At 41.8% G+C, this 20,859-nt stretch overlaps 2 protein-coding genes across 3 annotated transcripts in view; one reads left to right on the forward strand and one right to left on the reverse strand.

Annotated features, from left to right (window-relative positions):
- Positions 1 to 5,666: 5,666 nt before the first annotated feature.
- CNIH4 (cornichon family AMPA receptor auxiliary protein 4) lies at positions 5,667 to 13,981 on the reverse strand. The gene is made up of 5 exons (XM_058801781.1): positions 13,855 to 13,981; positions 11,981 to 12,049; positions 11,070 to 11,182; positions 8,688 to 8,828; positions 5,667 to 8,132 (listed from the first exon to the last, which is right to left on the reverse strand). The coding sequence occupies exons 1-5, from the start codon at positions 13,921 to 13,923 to the stop codon at positions 8,105 to 8,107; spliced, it is 420 nt and encodes a 139-aa protein (XP_058657764.1). The 5' UTR covers positions 13,924 to 13,981; the 3' UTR covers positions 5,667 to 8,104.
- A 17-nt stretch (positions 13,982 to 13,998) lies between these two features.
- The window catches only part of NVL (nuclear VCP like), a 41,964-nt gene continuing 35,103 nt past the window's right edge, over positions 13,999 to 20,859 (forward strand). For both annotated transcript variants that reach the window (XM_058801782.1, XM_058801783.1), the window contains exons 1-9: positions 13,999 to 14,108; positions 16,194 to 16,267; positions 16,773 to 16,825; positions 16,913 to 17,009; positions 17,845 to 17,899; positions 18,429 to 18,695; positions 19,471 to 19,594; positions 19,879 to 19,955; positions 20,237 to 20,371. In XM_058801782.1, coding sequence (XP_058657765.1) covers positions 14,052 to 14,108; positions 16,194 to 16,267; positions 16,773 to 16,825; positions 16,913 to 17,009; positions 17,845 to 17,899; positions 18,429 to 18,695; positions 19,471 to 19,594; positions 19,879 to 19,955; positions 20,237 to 20,371 — 939 coding nt within the window. In that variant the 5' untranslated portion in view covers positions 13,999 to 14,051. The remainder of the gene's footprint in view (positions 14,109 to 16,193; positions 16,268 to 16,772; positions 16,826 to 16,912; positions 17,010 to 17,844; positions 17,900 to 18,428; positions 18,696 to 19,470; positions 19,595 to 19,878; positions 19,956 to 20,236; positions 20,372 to 20,859) is intronic.

Below are 20,859 nucleotides of genomic sequence, written 5' to 3' on the forward strand. Positions count from 1 at the left end.
TTTTTCTTTATTTGATAAACAGGGGTGGACAGATTTTGTTGTTGAGAATATACTTTTAAGATTGCAGATTTAAATGCCTCTCCCGGACTTTGTTGCAAGCTGGTGCTGTGAACATCTTGACACATCTAGGAGTAGTTCCACTAATGTCCCATATTAAGAGAAAGCAAACATTTATAGTTTAAATATTTATTCTTTTTGACATAAACAGATGGCCTGGCATCTCTGTGCTTCTGCACTACACACAAATCCATTATGGGATGGCACTGGATTCCCTTTTGCCACCTTGGGTGGAAAGGTAGTGTTGGTACTGCTGCAAAGTAAAGAAGGAGCAGGGAAGGGCATGCCTCCAGTCCTGTGAGATAAAGTGTGGACTTCACCCTTTCCTGAGATAATGATTTAGTGTCCTTATTAGTCATGTGTGGAAGAAGGGTGGGGGAAGGTTTGCTGGGATTCCTGGGAAGAGAGGTGTAGCCACTCTGAGTTGGGAGTGTGGTGTTTCCCAGAAAAACAAAGGTTAGCAGGTTAGACTTTTTTTTTTTCTTATAGATTCCAGCCATCCAGTGGTGTGTTTGTCTTGCCTTGTGTGCAAACTTAAGCATGAGTTAAGATTCTGATACTGTGGTTGAAACCAGCCCCAAATCTGACATGAGTCTTCTAATACCTCCAAAACCAGGTAGGAACTTAAATGTTCAGCCTTAAAACTGAGGTGAATGCTTTGATAGCAATTACTGTTTCACAGCACTGAAAATACATGTGTAAACTTAAGATCAGTTCCTTCTTCCTTTAATCAGTTCTGGAGGAAGCTCTTTATTTCCCTTCCTAGTTCAAAAAGTGCAAGATGAGCCAGGCCTGTGGCCTTAATGTTACAGGAAAACAGACAAGTTCCCATGGTCAAATTTGAGTAAGCTAAACCTTGGGGTTTAAGGAAAAATTAATTACCTAAATTGTAAACAGTAAATTGTAAAATGTTTTACATGTTCAAAACATGGTACAATTCATAAGCAATGCCAGTATGTGAATCTTTGGAAGTTACTCTAGTACTGTCTTACTCTGGAACTTAGGTTTTCAAACCAACCATTGTTTAGGGAGAGTAAGGAGAAGAATGATTTTGATGTCTGTTAATATATCCTGCAGTGGTTTGTCACTACATACTCATGGAAATAAAGTGGGAACTTGAGGCAGGAGGTGAAGGCTGGATCAAATCTCAAGTGTAGATTTCAAGTTTTATTTGCACTTCAGGCATTTCCAGTGTGGTGGCCATAACTGACCAGGGTGAGATCCTTTCCCTGCTGCAGCTGGGGGAAGGTGTGGGCTGATGCCTGCTTTCCACAGCAGTGCAGTTAGGAATTCAAATGTAGGACTCTGCAAAAACACTGCCCCTCTCTTCTGGCCTTGGACTGTCCCTCTGAGGTGTTTAGAAGCTGAGTTAGGGAGCAGCACGTGTGGGACCTCTCTCCCTTGGTGTCCTGGTGCAGCCATGGCATGGAAAGCTCCAAGCAGGTGGCACTGCTTCCAGTGTCTCAGTGCCAGCCTGCTGGCAGGCAGGACAGAAAGGGGAGATTCATCTTCATTTTGCCACACTACTCAGTCCCACAGCAGCTGCCATTAGAGATGTAGCAATGAGGACCATCCCAACCTGGAGATGAAAGACCAACCTAAATTATTTCCAACACTATGTGGATTGAAAAGTACCAATACTTTTTGTGCACAGACAATAAAATGAGACTGGGGTGGGGTGGGGAGGGGCAAAGCCCAAATTAGTTTGCTCATTTGCAACACATTGATTTCCATGTGCTTAAAAATGTTCATAGGCTGGAGTGTAAGGCTGCAACAAGTGCACACCCACAATAAATGACTGTATTTCCAGTCAGCAGGCCCATGGTTTTAGAGAAGAAAATACTGTGTGTACTCATTTTGTAACTTTCTCTGGTCACCTGTTGGCTTCAAATATTCACAGTAGCCCCAGGTTATTATCAAGGCAGATCTCAAAAAGAAATGCTGAAGCATTTTATTATCTGAATGTTCTGTAGCTGTTCAGGTAAGTAATTTTCAAGGCACAATGGAACACAAAAGGGAAAATGGTAGCTCTGTTCATGTTTTGGAGGGGAGGGAAGTGGGGGAAATGACACCTTTGTTTTTTAAATTCCCTCTGTCTTTTCTGAAGTTCTCCAACTTTAAAGTTAACTTCTCTTTATGATTGGAGCAAAGATGCAAGCTAGAAATCTGCCCAGATCTTGCCAGTTACTTCTCAACTTGGCTTCAACCAGGTAATGTTTAATAAAACTGTCTGCTGTTGGGAGTTGGTGTCTAGTTGTGTATTTTTACACTGCTAAGTGATACTCCCACCCAAAATCAGTTCTGGAAGTTTCCTTAGCAGGAAGCCAGGACTTGTACAATTAGCTGTAGCTCGAGGGGATATGTTGTAGATCCAAACGGGGAGGGAGGTAGAGAAAAAAGAATGGGCATAAAAAGCAGGATTTACTGACCAACAAATAAACTACTGTAACTCAAGGGGGAGGAGGAAAAATGCACTTTCAATAGTTTGTCCATATCTTTAGCTACAAAATACACTTGTATCTAATTTCTTTTTGAGACGACTATTAAGAGGAACACCCATCCCATAAATGGCTAATCCTCCTTTTGCCCTCCTCCTGTCTTTTCCACATTGGCTTGAGTCCATTTTCAGCTGCCATACTTGATTTTTGAAAACTGCTACTTTTTAACGATGTCCAGAAAGCAAAATCATTAACTATGACACTTTTTTTAAACAGGGTGGACTTAATTGAAGTGTGCAGTGTTGAACTACTGCTGCAGTAGCTGCCTCTAGTTGAAATAAACTGTAGCCAAGTTTTCTGTCTATTCATCCAGATAATCTGGATTCAGTCAAACATCTGTGAGAGTGTTCCTCCCATCTGGTGTGAGTGTGTGTGTGCATGTGTTCCACAAACAGACAGAGAACCAAATGTTCTAGGTACTTGTCATGTTTTATTGCATACTTAAGTCGTGTGTATGTGAAGTGTCCTTTGACCAGAAGGTTTTGGTTAATATCAGTATATTTTTATAAATTTGAAATTCATTGTGCCCCATCTTTTTTTTCATAAAACATTTTGCATTCTTAGGGTAAATGTGCTAGATTTGAAACTTAACATTTTTAGGCACAGATGGAAAAAGTTATTGGCTCCTTGAAAACATATGGGACAAAATGGATCCTCAAAGCATGTATGTACTTACAAACCAAGCTGTAGAGATCAAGAAAAGAACTTTATTGTTGATCTCAAGATTTCTAAATTGTCAAGATTTATATGGAGTTGTGGTGGAACTAGTTAACACTTAGAGCTTTTGGTATGTAATGACTATTTGCTATGGACTGATATTAAATGTTTCAAAGGATTGCGTTCTTAAACTTTCTGGATTTTTGTTACTCTCAGATATTAAGTAGTTAAAAATTTCTTTGCTATATTCATTAAAAACATAAGAACTTTGGGTCTCGTATTTATTTTCACTTGTTTTACTAATTATTTACAGAACACCGTTTTAACTTTTTTATTTTATAAATGTGTAGTATTTTAAACATATCTTTAAAAATTGTTCAATTGGAACTACATTAACTTCTGATTTGTTTTTATTAGGATTTTTAAAAAAAAAATACACTTTTTCCATGTCGGTGCACAGCACTTAACAGAAATGTTTGTATTCCCTTTCTTTCAATTCAATAAACAATAAATAACTGGAATGAATAGTTCTTAGTTTCCCTAACTTCACTTATATGACTGACTTGGATGTTAATTTCCTGATCAATAATTGTAGATTTCTTCCATATTATTTCACTTCCTTGCTAGGAAAATGAATTTGTGGCAGTGTAGCTGCAGCTGAGTCACTCAGTGCTGTCCAGGCTCTGCTGTGTGTCTGTCGTGCCCCTCAGCCTTGTGTTTGTGCTGTACTTCGGCACTCGGCCTGCCCCTGTCCCAGGCTGTGCTTATCTCACTGAGGCTCTGTGAAATCCATCACTCCTTAACGCTGCAGCCTGCTTCAGTACCTCACTGTGCTTGCTGTAGGTGAGCTCTGAGTTTTATGGGGTTTTTGGTACTTCATAGTAAGAGGTGCTGCTAAAGTACTTGGATCACAGAATGAAAGGAATTCAAGGCTGGAAGAGACCTGTAAGATCATCAAGTCCAACCCATGTTCTAACAATTCAACTAGATCGTGGCAGCAAGTGCCACATCCAGTCTTTTTTTGAACTCTTTGAGGGATGATGACTCCACCACCTCCCTGGGTAGATGATTCCAGTATCTGACCACTCTTTCTGTAAAATATTTCCTTCTTAATTCTAACTTGCATCTCCCTTGACGCAGCTTGAGACCGTGTCCTCTTGTTCTGTCTGTTGCCGCCCGGAGAAAGAGACCGACCCCCAGCTCCCCACAGCCACCCTTCAGGCAGATCTCCTGCCTTTGTGTTCCCTCCACCTTGTCTCTTCTCCCTGTGCCTTAAACCAGAACATCATCTTTATCCTGCATTTTTATTCAGCTCTAGCTTATGTTGTGGTAAAAAGTTGTGCCTAATTTCCACTCCCTGTAGCTTTTCAAAACTCAAACCTTTTGCTGATTTGCATCCAATTTTTGAATTCTTTTAACTTATTGATTAGAAGTCTTCACTCCCTCTGGTAGCACCTTTGTATTAACTTTGTTCTCTCCCTTACAGTGTAGGCAGCACACAGGTAATTATGGCTTAAATGCAGCTGCCAAGAGCAGGGATGTGCCTCATTCCTCTGCATGTCCTCCTTTGTGCTGCTTCCCTTGGCTGCTGGCATTTGCAGGAGGGTTCTTGGGTTGCAGACCCACTTCAGCCATAAATTATTCACACAGCAGATGAAGGGAGTTACTGACAAACCCAGCCAAAAAAGCTGGGCTTCATCTGCAGTCCTGTCTGCCTTCAACGGGTCAGAAGAGAGCAAGGGAAACAGGTATATGGGTTCTATGGGCCTGGGACTTTTCAGCATTTGTAAAATTAAATCCCGTGGGTTTGGGATTTGATATTTTTTGGCGTTATTTTAAAATCTGTTTTGGTTTTTCAATGTGTTTTTTTTTGTTTGCTTTTTAAAATAATTCAGATTATTTCAAAGAAATCCCACAATGAACCTGAGAGTAGATGTGCATTTCTTAATCAGCTTAAATCCAGATTCTGCCTGAGAAGAGCCCTTCCTTACACCTTGTCCCTGGTCCCTGTGTGCCTCACACGTGCCAGGGCTGTCACCTCATCCCAGAAGGGTGGCAGTGCCAGTTGTCTCCTCACTTTTAAAGAACTATAATGCTCTGAAGGGTTTGTATGCCTGTTCCTGCCAGAGCTGTGCTGGTGAATGCACTGATAACTGGTTCATAATACTCAGCCCAGATTGTCCTGCTGCTGCCTCCACTGTCCATCACACCCTATACTTAAAGGCATAAATGGTCTTTTGGCACTTGTACAACAAAATCCTAGAGAGCTTCTTGTGAGAAGAAGGAATTGGAATAAATCTCTGACATTCCTGAACTGATAAAGATTTGCCTTTTTGGGCTTATCAGGGTTTCTGGTTGATTGTTAACCTGCATGTGGAATTGTTCTTAGGACTGCTGCTCAGACTACTGATTTAAAATGTTCCATAATACAGAACCACTTTGGAAAATCAAACCAGTCGTTTACTAGATTGAGGAGGCAAGTGTATTTAAAAAACAGGTTCAATAACCAACAGTCTGTAACTAATGATTATAAACATGCAATTCCACACATTTTAACTGACCCCCAAATGCAGAATTCTTCACTGTGTTCTGTAATCTCTCTGAAAAGAGATGCAAGGTGATCATCTTTGCAAGCTGGTCGGGCTGTAGATTGTGGTTGAGGAAAAGGACTCACGGTGATGTTACATCAGTTAAAAGTTGGAATCCCTACAGGACTGATTTATTTTCACTGATCAGGAGTTTTCTATCAATCATAGCTAATGGTGCCTCACCAAGTTATACCTGAATACCTTGAGTCCAAAGGGAAAGAGTCTGAGTGAATAGGAAGGAATCTGTATTTATAGTGATAGTCAGATGAATTTTTTTTTAAAAATCCATCTCAACTTTCTTACTGTCTTGAATTCTGTATGGTAAGCTTGGGTTTAAATTACCCTGTTCTCTGCTGAAAAATAAGGAGTTGTGGTTTTTTTTCTTACCACTATCAAAATTTCTATGCTCTCTGGGTCTCCCAGGAGTGACATAACTGCAGTGTCCCCATTTCTAGCTAATTAATAATGTTTTCAGCTATTACAAATGCATTTTTTCTGAAGATCTCTTTTGAAGCAGGCACTGACCCTGTACAGTAAGAAAGCTTCAACATTACCAGTGTAATTATTCAGCAGAATTGCAGTCTCTGAAACCTGCTGCTGAGGTTTTTACAAGCCTTATAATCAGCTCTTGGATATAAATGAACACAGAACTTACTCATCAGGTTTTTAGAATAAGATACCAAGCTGCTGGATTGAGTAATGGACTTACAATTAAATGAGGGTAATGCTCATGTTCCTCAGTGTGAAACAAGTTTAGTGAACTGTATCTGTTGTCAGCAGCACAGCAAGGACCTGACTTAGGCCCTTTCTTCCAACACCCAAAAGATGTGTAGTAGGTTTTTTCACACACAAATAAAGTAATTCAATCTGCTAAAAAACTTACTTTCTACTCTTCTGAAGTTTTATTTGCTCTCCTTTCTCCAGACCTACCTCCTGTCAGAGTTTTGGCTGTACAGGGCAGTACTTTCTGTAGTTTGATGTTGTGCTGTCAGGTAGTCAGTGTCCTCCAGCTAGGGCAGCTGTTTCCTTAGTTATTTCTTTAATGAGCATAATTTTCATCATTCATCTTTAACACAGCTTAACTTGGACTCCATCCATCAGAAATTTAAAGCCAAACTTCTCCTAGAACAAACACTGAACACAAGGTTATCTCCAGCAATAAAGCATCAGTGATGCCTTTTCATGGCTAGCCCTGAAAACAACTTGACTTCAGCTGTACACTGAAACCCCAAGTAGTTAAAAAAGCTCATAAATTTCCAGATGTAATTACAGAAGTGTATTTTTAAAGTGTTTTAATTGTTGTGTTTGTTCCAAGAGACTGTTTGCAAGCACATATAAAAACCTTGAAGACAGTTATTGGACAGTGAGGGTACAAACTCAGGTTCATCCACTTGTCACTGATGCAAAGAGAACTTGCTCGTATCACTGAAGCAGAGTCACATCAGAACTGGGGTGAGTGAGTGGGGTTATGGGTTACCAGACCATTTCCCTGAGCTACACAGACTTGTTTCACCCCACTGGCTGTGCAAACAGCAGCTTCAGGGAGTAGCAACTGCAGATTGTCTTTTGCTCTGTAACCAACTCCACCCCAGTGCAATATGATCTTAACTTTATCTGGATGTCCATGATGCACTTCAATGACAAAAATAGGAGTTGAAGGGAAAAAGCAAGTATTAATCATGTTTATCTGCACTCTTACACACAAGTGTCATATCCACCAAAGAGATCTTAATCCATCCAAATGCAAGACTTCATATAGATTGCTGCAGCAGAGTGGGGAAAGGGAGGAAAATATCACTTTTATTCCATTGATTTTTGTCTGGAAAGAATACCAACACAAAGATGCAAGCTGTGCTCCTGTTCCACTTTGAAATCTGTTCCAAGTGCTCCTTCAAATTAGGCTCTGATAGGACAGCTTGGCAGGCAAAGTCTCATCCTGACAGCTCTCAGCAAGAATCAGATATCATTGCTGCACTTGAATGTGCTCTGGAACAACCATCATTACGAGTTTCCCTTATCACCATTCAATTCCTATGAGGTCGCTTCTGTAAGCAAGGATTTCATCTTACAGAAGCAGCAGCTCCACAAGTTTGGCTTGTAAAGGAACAAAAACAACTGCTACACAGATCCAATGCCTTTTGAAAATATTTTATGTTAAAAATACAGAAAAATATTTCTTGTTCAAAGAGGAAAAATATACTGCATGACGACACTGATCTAGGTGTGTTCGGGAGGTGTCTGTGGCTCCACCACCAGTCCCTGGAGTGATGACCCCATTTGGCAGCTAATGGTTCTTTCAACTTCTCAATCATTTATCAAAGCCAGAATCATACTGTGACAAAACAGAAAACATGACACCAGTGGATTACTGAAGCTTGTGCAAGCAGCAGCTCTCAGTGGCACTGAGAGAACCTGAAATAGAAGGTGAAGGCAGCCCTGCTGTGTGCTGTGCTCATGGAGACAAGGCTGCAGAAGCAATGCTGCTCTGCCACCCTGGAGTAAGCAGCCTTATCACACAACATCTCTCTGCAACTCAGCCAGATCAACTTCATTTTTTAAACACAGAACTGGTAAAATAAACTTGGTGCTCAGGAGTATTTCCTTTCTGAACAGGCCACTGACTGTAGGTGCTGAAAGCATGAAGCTCTTTATGTAGCACTTATGGTTTTGATTTTAAGGAATAGCCTGAGTTTCCAAACAGTGTTTGATCAGAATGAATAAAGGCACATAGTGAGCCCAGAGATAGCTGTCAAAATGTATTAGCAAGGCTTAGCAGGATGCAAAAAGCTAAGACATGAATACCAGCAATTACACCAGTGGAACAGAGGAGATAAAAATAGCTGGCAGACAATCCCTTTGTTGCTTGGGAGCAATTTTTGAAACTAACCTGTAAAGGTACATGAAGAAACAGAGCAGATGAAAGCCCAGCTTAATCATGGCTTCTTTCATGTGTGATTTCAGCTGTCCTCGGTTATGGATCTCTGTGGGATCAAACACTCCCATGTTTCCACTTGGCACCATAATGTACCTGAAAGTTAAAGAATAAAAAAAAAAAAAAAAAAAAAAACAAAAGCCAAACAAACAAAAACAAGCAAAAAAATTAGGAAAAAAAAGCCCACAACAAAACCCAAAAAACGTTAGAGAGTGTCAGGGCAAGAGGCAGGGGAAAGCTTGCCAAGAAAGGACTTTCATCTGAAGAGCTGTTTCACAATTCAAGGTAAGGGAGTTCTGGATATTGCAGCTATCTCTGCCAGTACAACCCACAAATAACAAGAGAACAAGAAGTACTAAAAACACCAGCCCAGCTTCCCAAGTATGAGTGAGAGATTCCAGGTAACAGCCAATTCCAGCTCATTTTAATTGCTGTTCACAGTTAGTTGTTGTCATGGGGAAAATGCCCACCCACACTGGAAAGATGCATTAAATGAAGGGACTGGAAAAGAATCTAATTTAACTAAGAATCAGTCATTTATTTAGCAAAAAACCTCACAGAGAAAATGACAAACTCCAGTGGTCACACTGAGATGGCAAAAGCCAAGGCCCTGTGCTGTGACTGCTGCTCTGTCCCAGCCCCCCTGGGACACCCCAGCACAGACAGAGGCTGGCAGGGTGAGCTGGGCAGAGCTGAACATGTTGAGTTCTGCTGTCTGAGCCCACATGAGCACAAAAGCTGAGTGAAGCCAAGGGGAATGTAAGCCAAGGAAGCATGAAACCAAATGTTTGTGTCCTGTGACAAGTGAGCCAGCAGCATGTGCTCTTGTCACTAGAATTCCTCAAGGGAGCACATGAATTCTCACTCCAGCTGAGCTCAGGCTACAACTTCACTCAGATGTTATACAGGCTCCACCTTCCTGGAATCAGATTGTTTCCATGCAGGAGTTTAACTCTCTAACCAGTTTTAGAAGGGAAAGCAAGAAGTGCCTACTTTAAAAATTAATAAAGTACACAGTATGAAGCAGCAAGGTGGTAACCAACACAAGAAATTTTGACAGCTTCAAAGAAAATGCATTCTGTCTGTGGCATCTCAGTCTTTTCTAAATCAAACATCAAACCCTAAACCTGCCAGCAGATCCCAAACCAAATATTGGTCACTACAGGTCAGAGCTGTACACAGAGAGGGGCAAACAAAACCAGGCCAAACCATGCCCTGTGTGTGTGTTTAGGCAACATTTATTTATTAAACATAAAGTTATATTGTCTCATGTTTCTCCAGCTTAGAAACATTTGGAGGCTTTGCTGGCAGTTCTGCAGGAAACGAGGGTGATATTTATCAAACTTTAAATAGCACAGCTATTTAATATCTCACATTTGTCCAACCAGGTTATCAGTACAGAGATCCTCAATTTTGTTTTAATAAGAGCTGTGAAACTTTTTGTTTGATTCTACCAGCAACTCAACCCATCCCTGCAGAGTTAGCCCTGGCAGGTTCAGGCAAACCAGAGTTACAGCCAGCTTTCCATACCTGCACACTGAACATGGGGCTCTTCCCTCAGTACAGTGACTGCAGATAATTTGTGACAAATCCACATCCAGTTTCCATCAGCTAAACCCCTGTGAAGGGTCAGTTCAGCTAAACCCCTGTGAAGGGTCAGTTCAGCTAAACCCCTGTGAAGGGTCAGTTCTCCACACACCAAATTATATGAAAAGAGATTTTTCAGAGAAAAGGAACATGGTCTGAAGTGACAGTGCCAGTGCTGCCACATGGAAACCCCCATGGTAACTAAACCATTTCCAGGGGTGGCAGCCCAGTGGACAAAGAGCAGGAACACTGACAGCTGTGCTAGGGTGAAAGGCTGCAAATATTCTCACATGGAAGGTTCCTTCCATTCCAAACCTGCCAAATGCAAACCTGCAGGATGGGGGCCAAAAGCAGTGCAGGTGAGGGGAAGGCACAAGTCAGTAAATGAAGGAGGGTGCAGGGGACAACACCACAGCCCGTGGTTTTACAACATATCAGGAATGGCATGAAAACATTATTAACTCTGGTTTCAGTACTATTTCATAATCCCAATTAATCTGCTACCATTTCCTGTCAGTTTGGGAATGACCCACAAACGGAGATTTCTGGGCACTAAAGAGAATGCAAGCAAAGGCCAAAAGTTTCATGTCCTTGTCCCTGTTGGGTTTCCTATCACAAGAAATTGTGTCAGTTTGATCAGTGAAGACTGTTAGCAACTGAAACATCCCAGCATGACATATTGTTCATCTTTGTGCTACACTTAAAGCTCAACTAGCAACAAAGAAGCCCCACAAACCATTCAGCACTCACCTGTATATATTCCACGTGGCCACTGGCAGGTTGAGGAGAAAGATGAACCAGTGCAATGAAATGAGCATTAACACAGTGACAACAGCATGGCCAATCACCTCAGGCACCACCCACTGCAAAAAAAGGGGAGAGAGGAAAGAGTCACAGCACAACTGTAAATTCCTTGATGAAAAAGATCCCCAAAATCTATTTGGGATTGCAGTCTGATTATAAAATCTGAACAGCTGGCAGCAGAGGCATGGGTTCCATCACAGTGTGGACAAATGGAAACCTTCAGAAAGGTTCCACGCAAGTGAGCAGAAATCAAGCCTGAGATATTGCAACAGAGCTTTTTCCAAGCTTTTTCCAAGCATCACCAACATTTCTGGAGAGCAGCACAGTCTGAACACAACCATACTACACAAGCATTCAAGAAAGAGAACTGAGAAAGCAGAAAGAGCTCATGTGAAATCACTGCAGAGAGGAATGGGTTTGGGGATTCAGATAATTAAAACCTGCACCAACAGCCCCAGGCCTGGAACAGATAAGAAAGGGGATCAATATAAAAACTGGCATCATTAAACTGGGTCAGCCCCTGGCAATTCCACATTCTTGGATTTACAGGATCCTGTACCATTCTCTATCACATTAAGAAAAAAATACTTTTAAATCAAAGTGAATACACATATGGGTAGGCCACAGTGATTTAATGCTAAGAGTTTTAAGCAGATTCATTTAAAATGTACTTTGGCAATGGAATTTACTGAAAGATGGACATCCAGGAAAAAGAAAAAGAGACAAGCAGGCTGAAATAAGAGACACATGCAAAATACTGCCAGTCAAGGTACCCATCACACCCCAGTTATTTACACAGCTCAGGGGAAGGATGTGGTTTTCTCAAACCACAGCAAATGCAAAGAAGAGCAATTTACTTTATTGAGCTTGGAGCAGCATGATCTAGCATTGATGTAGTCACATTCCAGATCTGATAGCGTGATTATCTGAGGTTCAGGATAAGGAAACACATTATGGTAATTCAGAATACACAAAGATTTCATTTTATCCAATAAACTGGGGACAACCCTCTGCTCTCAGCATCCACTGCCTTGCTCTGAAAAATGCCTCTGTCAAAGGCATTTTTCAATTAGTCACAACTCACTTCTATTTTAGATAGAAGGTTTGGCTATATTTTATCATCAGGCCAAGTGATTTTATTATGTATTCCCAAGGGCAACTGTTGCACAAGTGCTAAAGTTCAGTTCAGCCCTTAAATAGACCAGGCAGGCAAACTTGAAGTATCAAAATTGTTGATACAATTGTATAATCAAACAGTATTTTTAGTATCAAAATTGTTACTCTAACCCTTGTACAATTGTATAACCAAACAGTACTTTTAGTATCAAAACTGTTACTACAAGTCTTGTAAAACTGTATAATCAAACAATATAATATAATATAAACAATATAATATAATCAAATGATCCTGCAGTTCTGTGACACTGGCAAATGCTGTTTGATACTTTTAGTATCAAAATTGTTACTACAACCCTTGAACCCAAAACTCAATGGGCAGGAGAAGCTGCTAATGCAGTTTTAAACTCTCCTCATGCAACTGTGCAGTTTTAAGCAGTGAATGTACTTTTCCCCCCTAACATTTACAACAATATTGAATTAATTAATGCTTTGCTAGGAAATAAGGGGTAACTTTCTTTACTGAGTGAACTTTCAGACTGAAATATGAATACTTCAGGCAGAAAAGTCCTCTTAAAAAAGGCTTAGGATGCACATGTGCCCCTCACCATGCTCATGTAGAGCTCACGGTTCTTTTCTCCAAGGAAATGAACACTAAGACATCTTTTTCCTATTCCTAAAAAACGGGTAAAGTCTGTTCATTTTCCAACAACTTATCCTTCTAGGAGGAATTTTTATTTTTTTTTATTGGTTTTGTTAGAAGAACTGGGCAGTCCCTGAAAAATCCCGTCGGGACTGAAAAAAAAAAAAAAAGAAAAAAGAAAGCCAGTTCTCGTTTATTGAGAAAAGCAAGGGGAAAAGGTGAATATGTGCGGACCAACCCCTAACAAAAGAACATTGAAACGCAGCTCGGAGCACACAGAGCCAGCACAGCATTGAAAACCCCGCTGGCCGCGCTTCCAGGCCCGCGCAGCTCCCTCAGCCGTGCCCGTGCCCCCTCAGCCCCCCCCGTGTCCCCTCAGCCCCTCTCGTGCCCCCTCAGCCCCTCTCGTGCCCCCTCAGCCCCTCCCGTGTCCTCTCAGCCCCCCCCCGTGTCCCCTCAGCCTCGCCCGTGCCCCCTCAGCCCCTCCCGTGTCCCCTCAGCCCTGCCCGTGTCCCCTCAGCCCCTCCCGTGTCCCCTCAGCCCTGCCCGTGTCCCCTCAGCCCTGCCCGTGTCCCCTCAGCCCCCCCCGTGTCCCCTCAGCCCTGCCCGTGTCCCCTCAGCCCCCCCGTGTCCCCTCAGCCCTGCCCGTGTCCCCTCAGCCCCCCCCGTGTCCCCTCAGCCCTGCCCGTGTCCCCTCAGCCCCCCCCGTGTCCCCTCAGCTCTGCCCGTGTCCTCTCAGCCCCTCCCGTGTCCCCTCAGCCCTGCCCGTGTCCTCTCAGCCCCTCCCGTGTCCCCTCATCAGCCCCTCCCGTGTCCCCTCAGCAGCCGCGGCCCCGCGGAGCGAGCCCGGCCCGGCAGCCGAGCCCGCGCCAGCCCCGCCCCGCCGCCCTCAGCCCCCCGCCGCCTCAGCGGGCCCGGCCCGGCCCGGTGCCGCTCGCTGCCCACGCCGCGCCCGCCGCAGGAGCAGGATACGAAGTAGACGGAGAGGAAGATGAGGGCGCAGCAGTCGATCAGCGAAAAGATGAAGACCACCGACTCCATCCCGCCGCCGCCGCCGCGCCCGCCGCGCTCGGGCCCTCCCGGCCGCCGTAGGCGCCGCCTCGCCCGGGCGGGCCCGCGCAGCGAGGCACGCTGGGAAATGGAGTTCGTTCTCCGGCGGGGTGGCCGCCATGCGGTACCGGCCCGGCCGCGTCTCCGATCCCCGGCTGAAACAGCGCATCAAGCAGGTACCGCCTGTCCTCCGGGGCACCCCGGACACCCCCGGCACCCCCGGTACCACCGGCACCGGCAGCTGGCGTGGGGTCTTGTGTATCCTCCTCTGGCTGAGGGCCGTGAGCATCCGGCCCGTTCAGTGCTAGGAGAGCGCCAAACGCCGGCCCTGCCTCTGAGGGCTTTAGAAAGGCCTTAAAAAGGCTTCAGAAAGATCCATTGGTTTATTTTACTGATTTAAATTTTCTGTAAAGTCTTTTTTTTTCCGTGTCATTTCTCTGCCCTCTTTACCACGTTTGGTGTTGAGGCTGGCTGCTGCTGCCTCGCATGTGAAATGAAGAGGGCAAAAGAAATATAGTCAAAGTATTTATATATATATATATATATATATATTTATATTTATACTTATACTTATCTGTGTATATATATATACACACACGGTGTGTGTCTGTATGTATATATGCCTATGTATATATATGTAGATATATAGGTGTATATATATGCACATACATATCTAATATATATTCTATTTATTATTACATATATCTATTTTATATATTTTTATTTATCCATTTACATGCACATACCTATATACCACATGTATAAATATACACACACACACACACACACATATATATATATACATGTGGTATATAGGTATCTGTATGTAAATATATATATATTTATTTATATGCCTATATACCACATGTATAAATACATCTGTGGTATATAGGTATCTGTATGTAAATATATATGTGTTTATATATATATATTTGAACCTTAGGAAGAATTTCACTGAAGGGGTGATTAGACATTGGAATGGGCTACCCAGGAGGGGATGGAGTCACATCCCTGGAGGTGTTTAAGGAAAGACTGGTTGTGGCACTCAGTGCCATGGTCTGGTGATCATTCATGGATTGGACTGATGATCTCAGAGAAATTTTCCAACCTAAATGATTCTGCAGTTCTGTGACACTGGAAAATGCTGTTTGTGTTTGGGAACATGTTCAGGGATTTTATTGAATAGCTGAGAAAAGGGCAGAATGGGATTATTTCCCAAATACATGTGGGAACAACAGGGCAAACTGATTCCTTCAAGTGCTGTGTCACATCTTATGATAGTTTGTAATGACTTTGCACCTTGAACTCCAGGTTTCTGAGCCTCTGTATAAATGTACTCCACTTCTAATTCCTTCAAATGAGGCAGTGACTGCTTGGTTTAATTCACAAGATCACTTTGAGTCTGTCTTGAGTATTCCAAAGTGGAAAAGCCAGCTGGGTTTGTGGTAGCCTTGATGTTTCCTGCAGGGCAGGAGCTGCCCGTGGGTGATCTGAAGTGCAGCATCATTTTAAAAGCTAAATATGTGTTCAATTTGATTGTTTTCTATGGAGTTATTAACTTAAATGAGGGTTTGAAATCCTCCTTGCTGTCATACTTGTGGTACCAGATCTTTTAGGATGATTCTGTATTTTCTTCCTCTTATTCAAGAAGCAATCCATCTTTATGGTGTCAAAAGTTCTTGCTGCTGATTTGGAGAGTGGGGGAAGAAAGCAAGTGGAGTACAGTTGTACATGAAATTTAGGACATTTTCTCACACTTTCATAATTGGGGTTTGAAAAGGGTTGGATTAGCTGCTGTCAGAGCAATAAAAAGGCTTGAGAGAATTTACTTTATTATCTGAAATGTCTTGTAAAGATTCAGGTTGTTCTTATGAGAGTATCCCTGCTGATTCATAGAGGTGGATTCACTTTTGGTGCAGGAGATCTAAACCAAAAGGAGGATAACTGAGAGGAACCAACACAATAAGATGGTGTGTGGGCTACAAAATCAGCTTTCTTGCTAAATAAAAGCAACAGAATTGACCCAGCAGAAGCCCCCAAGTGTAGGATGCTGCCTTTCCCCAGGAATCTGTGCTTTAATCAACATTTCCCAGCTCATTGGGAAATACTGTCTGGTGTGTTGCAAGGCAGTGAAAAGCTGAGTCTGATTCTCATTTCAACTTTTAAGGAGGGCAGAATTTAAAATAGGCATATTTGGTCGAGCTGTTGTGGTGAAGTGATTGACAAGGATTTTATTCCCTGCTTCAATTTCTGCATTTCAGTATCTTGCAAGTAGCAAATGTGGGCAGTATGTTGACATTGGAATTCTAGCATCTGATTTGCAGAAAACCTACAGGTGAGCCAGCATTTGTCTTCTTATATCCTGTGTTCAAAATGTAGAATATACTACTTTGTTCTATTGCATTCACTAAGAAACTTATAATTTTCCTTCATTAGCAGTTGTTGAGGCTGATTGAGGCATTAAGATTGTTTTGTTTCCCTCTGCTGATACATTTAATGACTCATATTTTATTAATTCATTGGCATTATAAGATCTAGCTGTGATTTGGGTTTTTTATGGGTTGATTTTTGTTTTGTTTGAAATAAAAAGCTGCAGATTCATTGCAGCATGTTGGGATTTACCCCAGTGAGTTTAAAATGTGTAACACCTCAGTGCAGACATGCGGGAGGGACAGAGGGTCCAGTAAGACACCAATTAATACCTTGCTCAGTTACTCAGCAGGACAGTCACCTTTTTGCCCAGGTAGTTTTTAAATCTATTTTCCATGTACTTTTTCCACTGGGAATGACATTATGTTGAAGGAAAAACCACTTGGTGTAACCTGTTTGTTTTATTTCAGTGTAGATTATGGACGAAGAAAAAGAAATGCCTTTAGAATACAAGTTGCAAAAGGTAGGTCTGTTAATACAGAGTCCAAAATGCCCAATTCTTTGTGCTTTGGCTGTCAATTTTTAAAAAGGTTGAACTTTTTTCTTGCAGTGTTTGAAATAATCAGCAATGAAAAGGAGCGTGAAGATTTGGCAGTTTTAGAATCTGAGCATGTGGCAAAAAGAGCAAGACAGCAAGAGAAAAATGAGTAAGAAGAGTTTTTACTACTAAATTAACAATGCCATTGCTGTTACCAGTTCTTTAAAGCTTTCTGTGTTTGGTTTATTGCATTTTGGTTCCTTCAAGGGTGCAGGTGGATCCCATAGGCTTGTGTTCTTTAGAAGTTACTTGTAGTTATTGGGAACTTTTTTTAGTGCTGAAGACAAGCACATGTTAGAGCCAATCATGATTTCTCTGTTGTGGGGAACATACAGGCCTGAATTAGTGGACAACCTTATGGCTTCCTTGAGAGTTTTCCACATAATGCCCTGTTCCTCATGTGTTTCAGTTCCTTGGTTTTGTTCTTAATTGTTTTTGGTTGTGGGAGATGCTGGCCACATGTGAGAGATGGGAGCACCAGACAGGCTATTCAGAGTAAATCACCAGTGGGGGATGAGGATTTCCTGACTCCCAACCCTGCCCATAATCCCATGGAGTGTTGTGTTTTCTCTAACCTGGGATAGATATGAAGGATCTCATGGGAAGGTAGGACACTGTTGGCAGAAGGATTGGTCTGGTTCAGCAGTGATTTGCTCCTGTTTCCCCTGGTGAACTGAGTCATAGTGAACTACATCACTTTTATGTAGGTCTGTCTTTAACACAGATTGGCAAATTGATCCAAGTCATCACACACTTGGAAAGAATGAATTTTTTAACTCTTCATACTAGAAGACTGAGAGCATGGGAGTCAGGAATTTCTCTTTCTACATACCATGATTATGGGGAACCACATTGTGGAAATCACCTCAGTTTTATTTTACAGATGTCTCACTTGCAATTCTGCTCTGATAAATTAATAGTTTTTATCTTGCTTCCCTGTTAAGCACTACTGGAAGTGGCACAGATGACTCTGACTATGATGATTATCCAGAAGATTTAGTAAGTTGTATTGTTTTTATTTGTATAATACATGATTCCATGTTGTGAAATTGAAGAGTTTGGAAGGGGAGATAGGCATAAGGTAAGGTCAGAGTTAGGAATTCCAACTGAGAATCTCTGGAGCTGGAAGGAGGAAGGAAAAAGAGGAATTTGTGGTGGGGAATCACTTTTGGGAAGGCACACTGAGAGCCTGAAGGACTTGGGTATCAAATGGGTGAAGTGATTGAAGGAACTGACATCTCCAGCTCCTGCCAAAAGAGGAGCCTGCCCATTAACAGGAGTCATTAGAATTCATTCAGAATTCCATCTGAATCTTTACTTGATAGAACCTCAACCTTCAGGCAGCACATGCAGCTTTCTGTGCAGTCATTTGGTTTGCAGAGTGGGTTGGAAGATGCATTGCCTGTTTTCTCCAGCAGAGATAATGCTGAATTATGTTTATGAAATAGTTTTCATTGACCTCTAAATATAAATAATCCAAGTTAAAACCTATCCTGTGTATTTTCTTTACAAATGTGTAAATCTGCAGTCTACAAATCACATGAACAGTTCCCTGCTGAGCTTGTACAAGAAAGGAAATCCTGATTCTGTTCCATCCACTCCAAAAAATGAGCCACTGGAGACCTCTCCTTGTGTGAGAACAGCACCTCAAACAAGCACCCTCACTCCAGAACCCAGAGATGACAGACCAAGCTCTGATGGTGGCTGGTTCATTGATAAAACTCCTGATGGGAAAGACTTCTTCATTGACCTTTCTGAGGATGGAGAAGGAGAGGAAAAGAAACTGATTTCTGAGGTACTTTGTGGTTCACAAACCCAAGGTGTTCTAAGCAGATGCATCGATAGAATTGGCACATTTCAAGCATGTTTGTACAGAAGGTAGAAAGTCACCAAGTAATGAATTTCTTCCAGATTTTTTTGAGGAAAATGTAGTTCTCAGTATCAAGGAGGCCCAGATTAGTGCCCATACTGAGGGAAAGATGAGTGGGGTGTAGCTGTTATTTATTGCATTTGCCAGTGACCAGCCTACCTGGCCTGTGCCTTGCTTAGCCCCTGGTAAAGTCTTAGTGACCCTGGGGAAAACAGGAAACTTCTTTTTATTTCTTTTATCCTGTAATAGTACTTCTCTCACATGCACTTGACTTGTGTTAGCACTGAGTAACATTTTTTTACACCCCCTTGTGACTTACTAGAAGTAAAAATTGTTTCCAGTGAAGTAAATGCATTTGTTGTGTTCATGCCCAAATTGGATTCCTCCATGGTATGCAAATAACTTCTGTCTGATTTTAGTTAGTAGTTTTGAGGGGGTTTATTTGGTTTGGGTTTGGTTTTTTTGCTCATTACTATGTTCTCTTAACAAAAAAGTGACTGTTGTAATCAACCCATTTAAAAATAAGGCAAATCCTAAGTACAAAAAAGAGTTCCTGCAAAAAGTTCCTGCCTTGCTTGTCTTTATTTATGTAATTTGTGTAAGTTAAGCATGATAGACACCCATTTTGTTCTCTTAAGTTTTTGCAGAAGGTCACTGACTTGGAAAATTTTGTGTATACAATTCTGGTTTTATGTCCTAGAAATCAACAGACTTTTCTGTCTTGGAGAGTGAAAGAAAGAAGACAAAGGGCAGGAGAGCAAAAAGGAAAAGAGGAGAATTTCCAGATGTAGATGGAGAAATTGAATCCATGTTACTTAAGAAAGGTGAGAAGTTATTTTTGGTGTGTTACTCCTAACAAAGAGATGCTATTAGACCATGGAATCTGTTAGAAAATGTTTTTTGATGTGCAGAGAAGTGACCCCAGGCAGTTTTTAAAACAAATTTAGCCTTAAAGTTGTACTAAAATAATATTGCAGTTCTGTGTCTACTACTAAAACATAATATTACTCTGTGTGCTCAGCTTTTTGTTTAGGCTGAGTATGTTTTGTTCAGGATTAGCAAATACATTTATAGCATGGCTAAATTTGTGTCTTCTCCTCCTTAACAGTGAGAAATAAGGGGTCAGAGCTTTACCACCCTTCAGTGAAGTTTGAGGATGTAGGAGGCAATGATGAAACATTAAAGGTTAGTTACAATTTTATTGGTTGGCTACAGGATGCACTGAATAAAATGTGTCTTGAAACATGGCAGAGAAGAAATATTTCATAGCTCATGTGCATGGCACTGAGTAAAGCTGCTTAAACCAACAGCAAGGGGGGTTGGTGGTTTTTCTCTAATTAATCTTTCTTTAAGCAGTCATTGAACTCAAGATTGTCAAACAGAACTTGTTTTATTTTCCCCTGTCTATAGGAACAGCAAATACTATTTTCTGCAATTTAAATGGAGATTTCTCTTGTTGTTGACAGGAAATCTGCAAGATGCTCCTTCACATCCGTCACCCTGAGGTCTACACCCACCTAGGGGTGGTTCCACCCCGGGGCTTCCTTCTGCATGGGCCCCCTGGGTGTGGGAAGACTCTGCTGGCCCAGGCAATTGCTGGGGTGAGATGGCTTCACATCTGCAGCTTCTTCCTTTCCTGAGTTCTTTCAGAGGGAAAGAGAATAATGTTCTTTCAGGAGAGACTAGAGCTGTTTATTTTAGCCATCCTGTGATAGTCTGAAATATGCTCATCTTTACTTCCTTTGTTGGATTTCCATCTGAATCTTTACTTGACAGAACCTCATACATAAATGTCATGGTGACAAGGTTTTATTTGTGATTTAACTGGTTTGAGGCATTCCCAGAACAGAGCAATACAGGCACAGGTGTTTTGAGAAGGGTATAAATGAAAGATAATTTTGGTTAAATTTACCTTACAGTTTCAAATCTAGACTCAACCTTACTGATCACATTGATGGCATTGATTCTGTTGGTTGTTAAACAGCTGATTTCTGAATTCCAAAACTGGATCTTGCCTTGCCTGTGTTATACTGATGTTTTCAGAGCCCATGACACCACTGGTGTTAATAATTTGGGGTGATGGTGAGGC

Source organism: Ammospiza caudacuta, chromosome 3, assembly GCF_027887145.1.
Source record: "Ammospiza caudacuta isolate bAmmCau1 chromosome 3, bAmmCau1.pri, whole genome shotgun sequence".
Classification (NCBI taxonomy): domain Eukaryota; kingdom Metazoa; phylum Chordata; class Aves; order Passeriformes; family Passerellidae; genus Ammospiza; species Ammospiza caudacuta.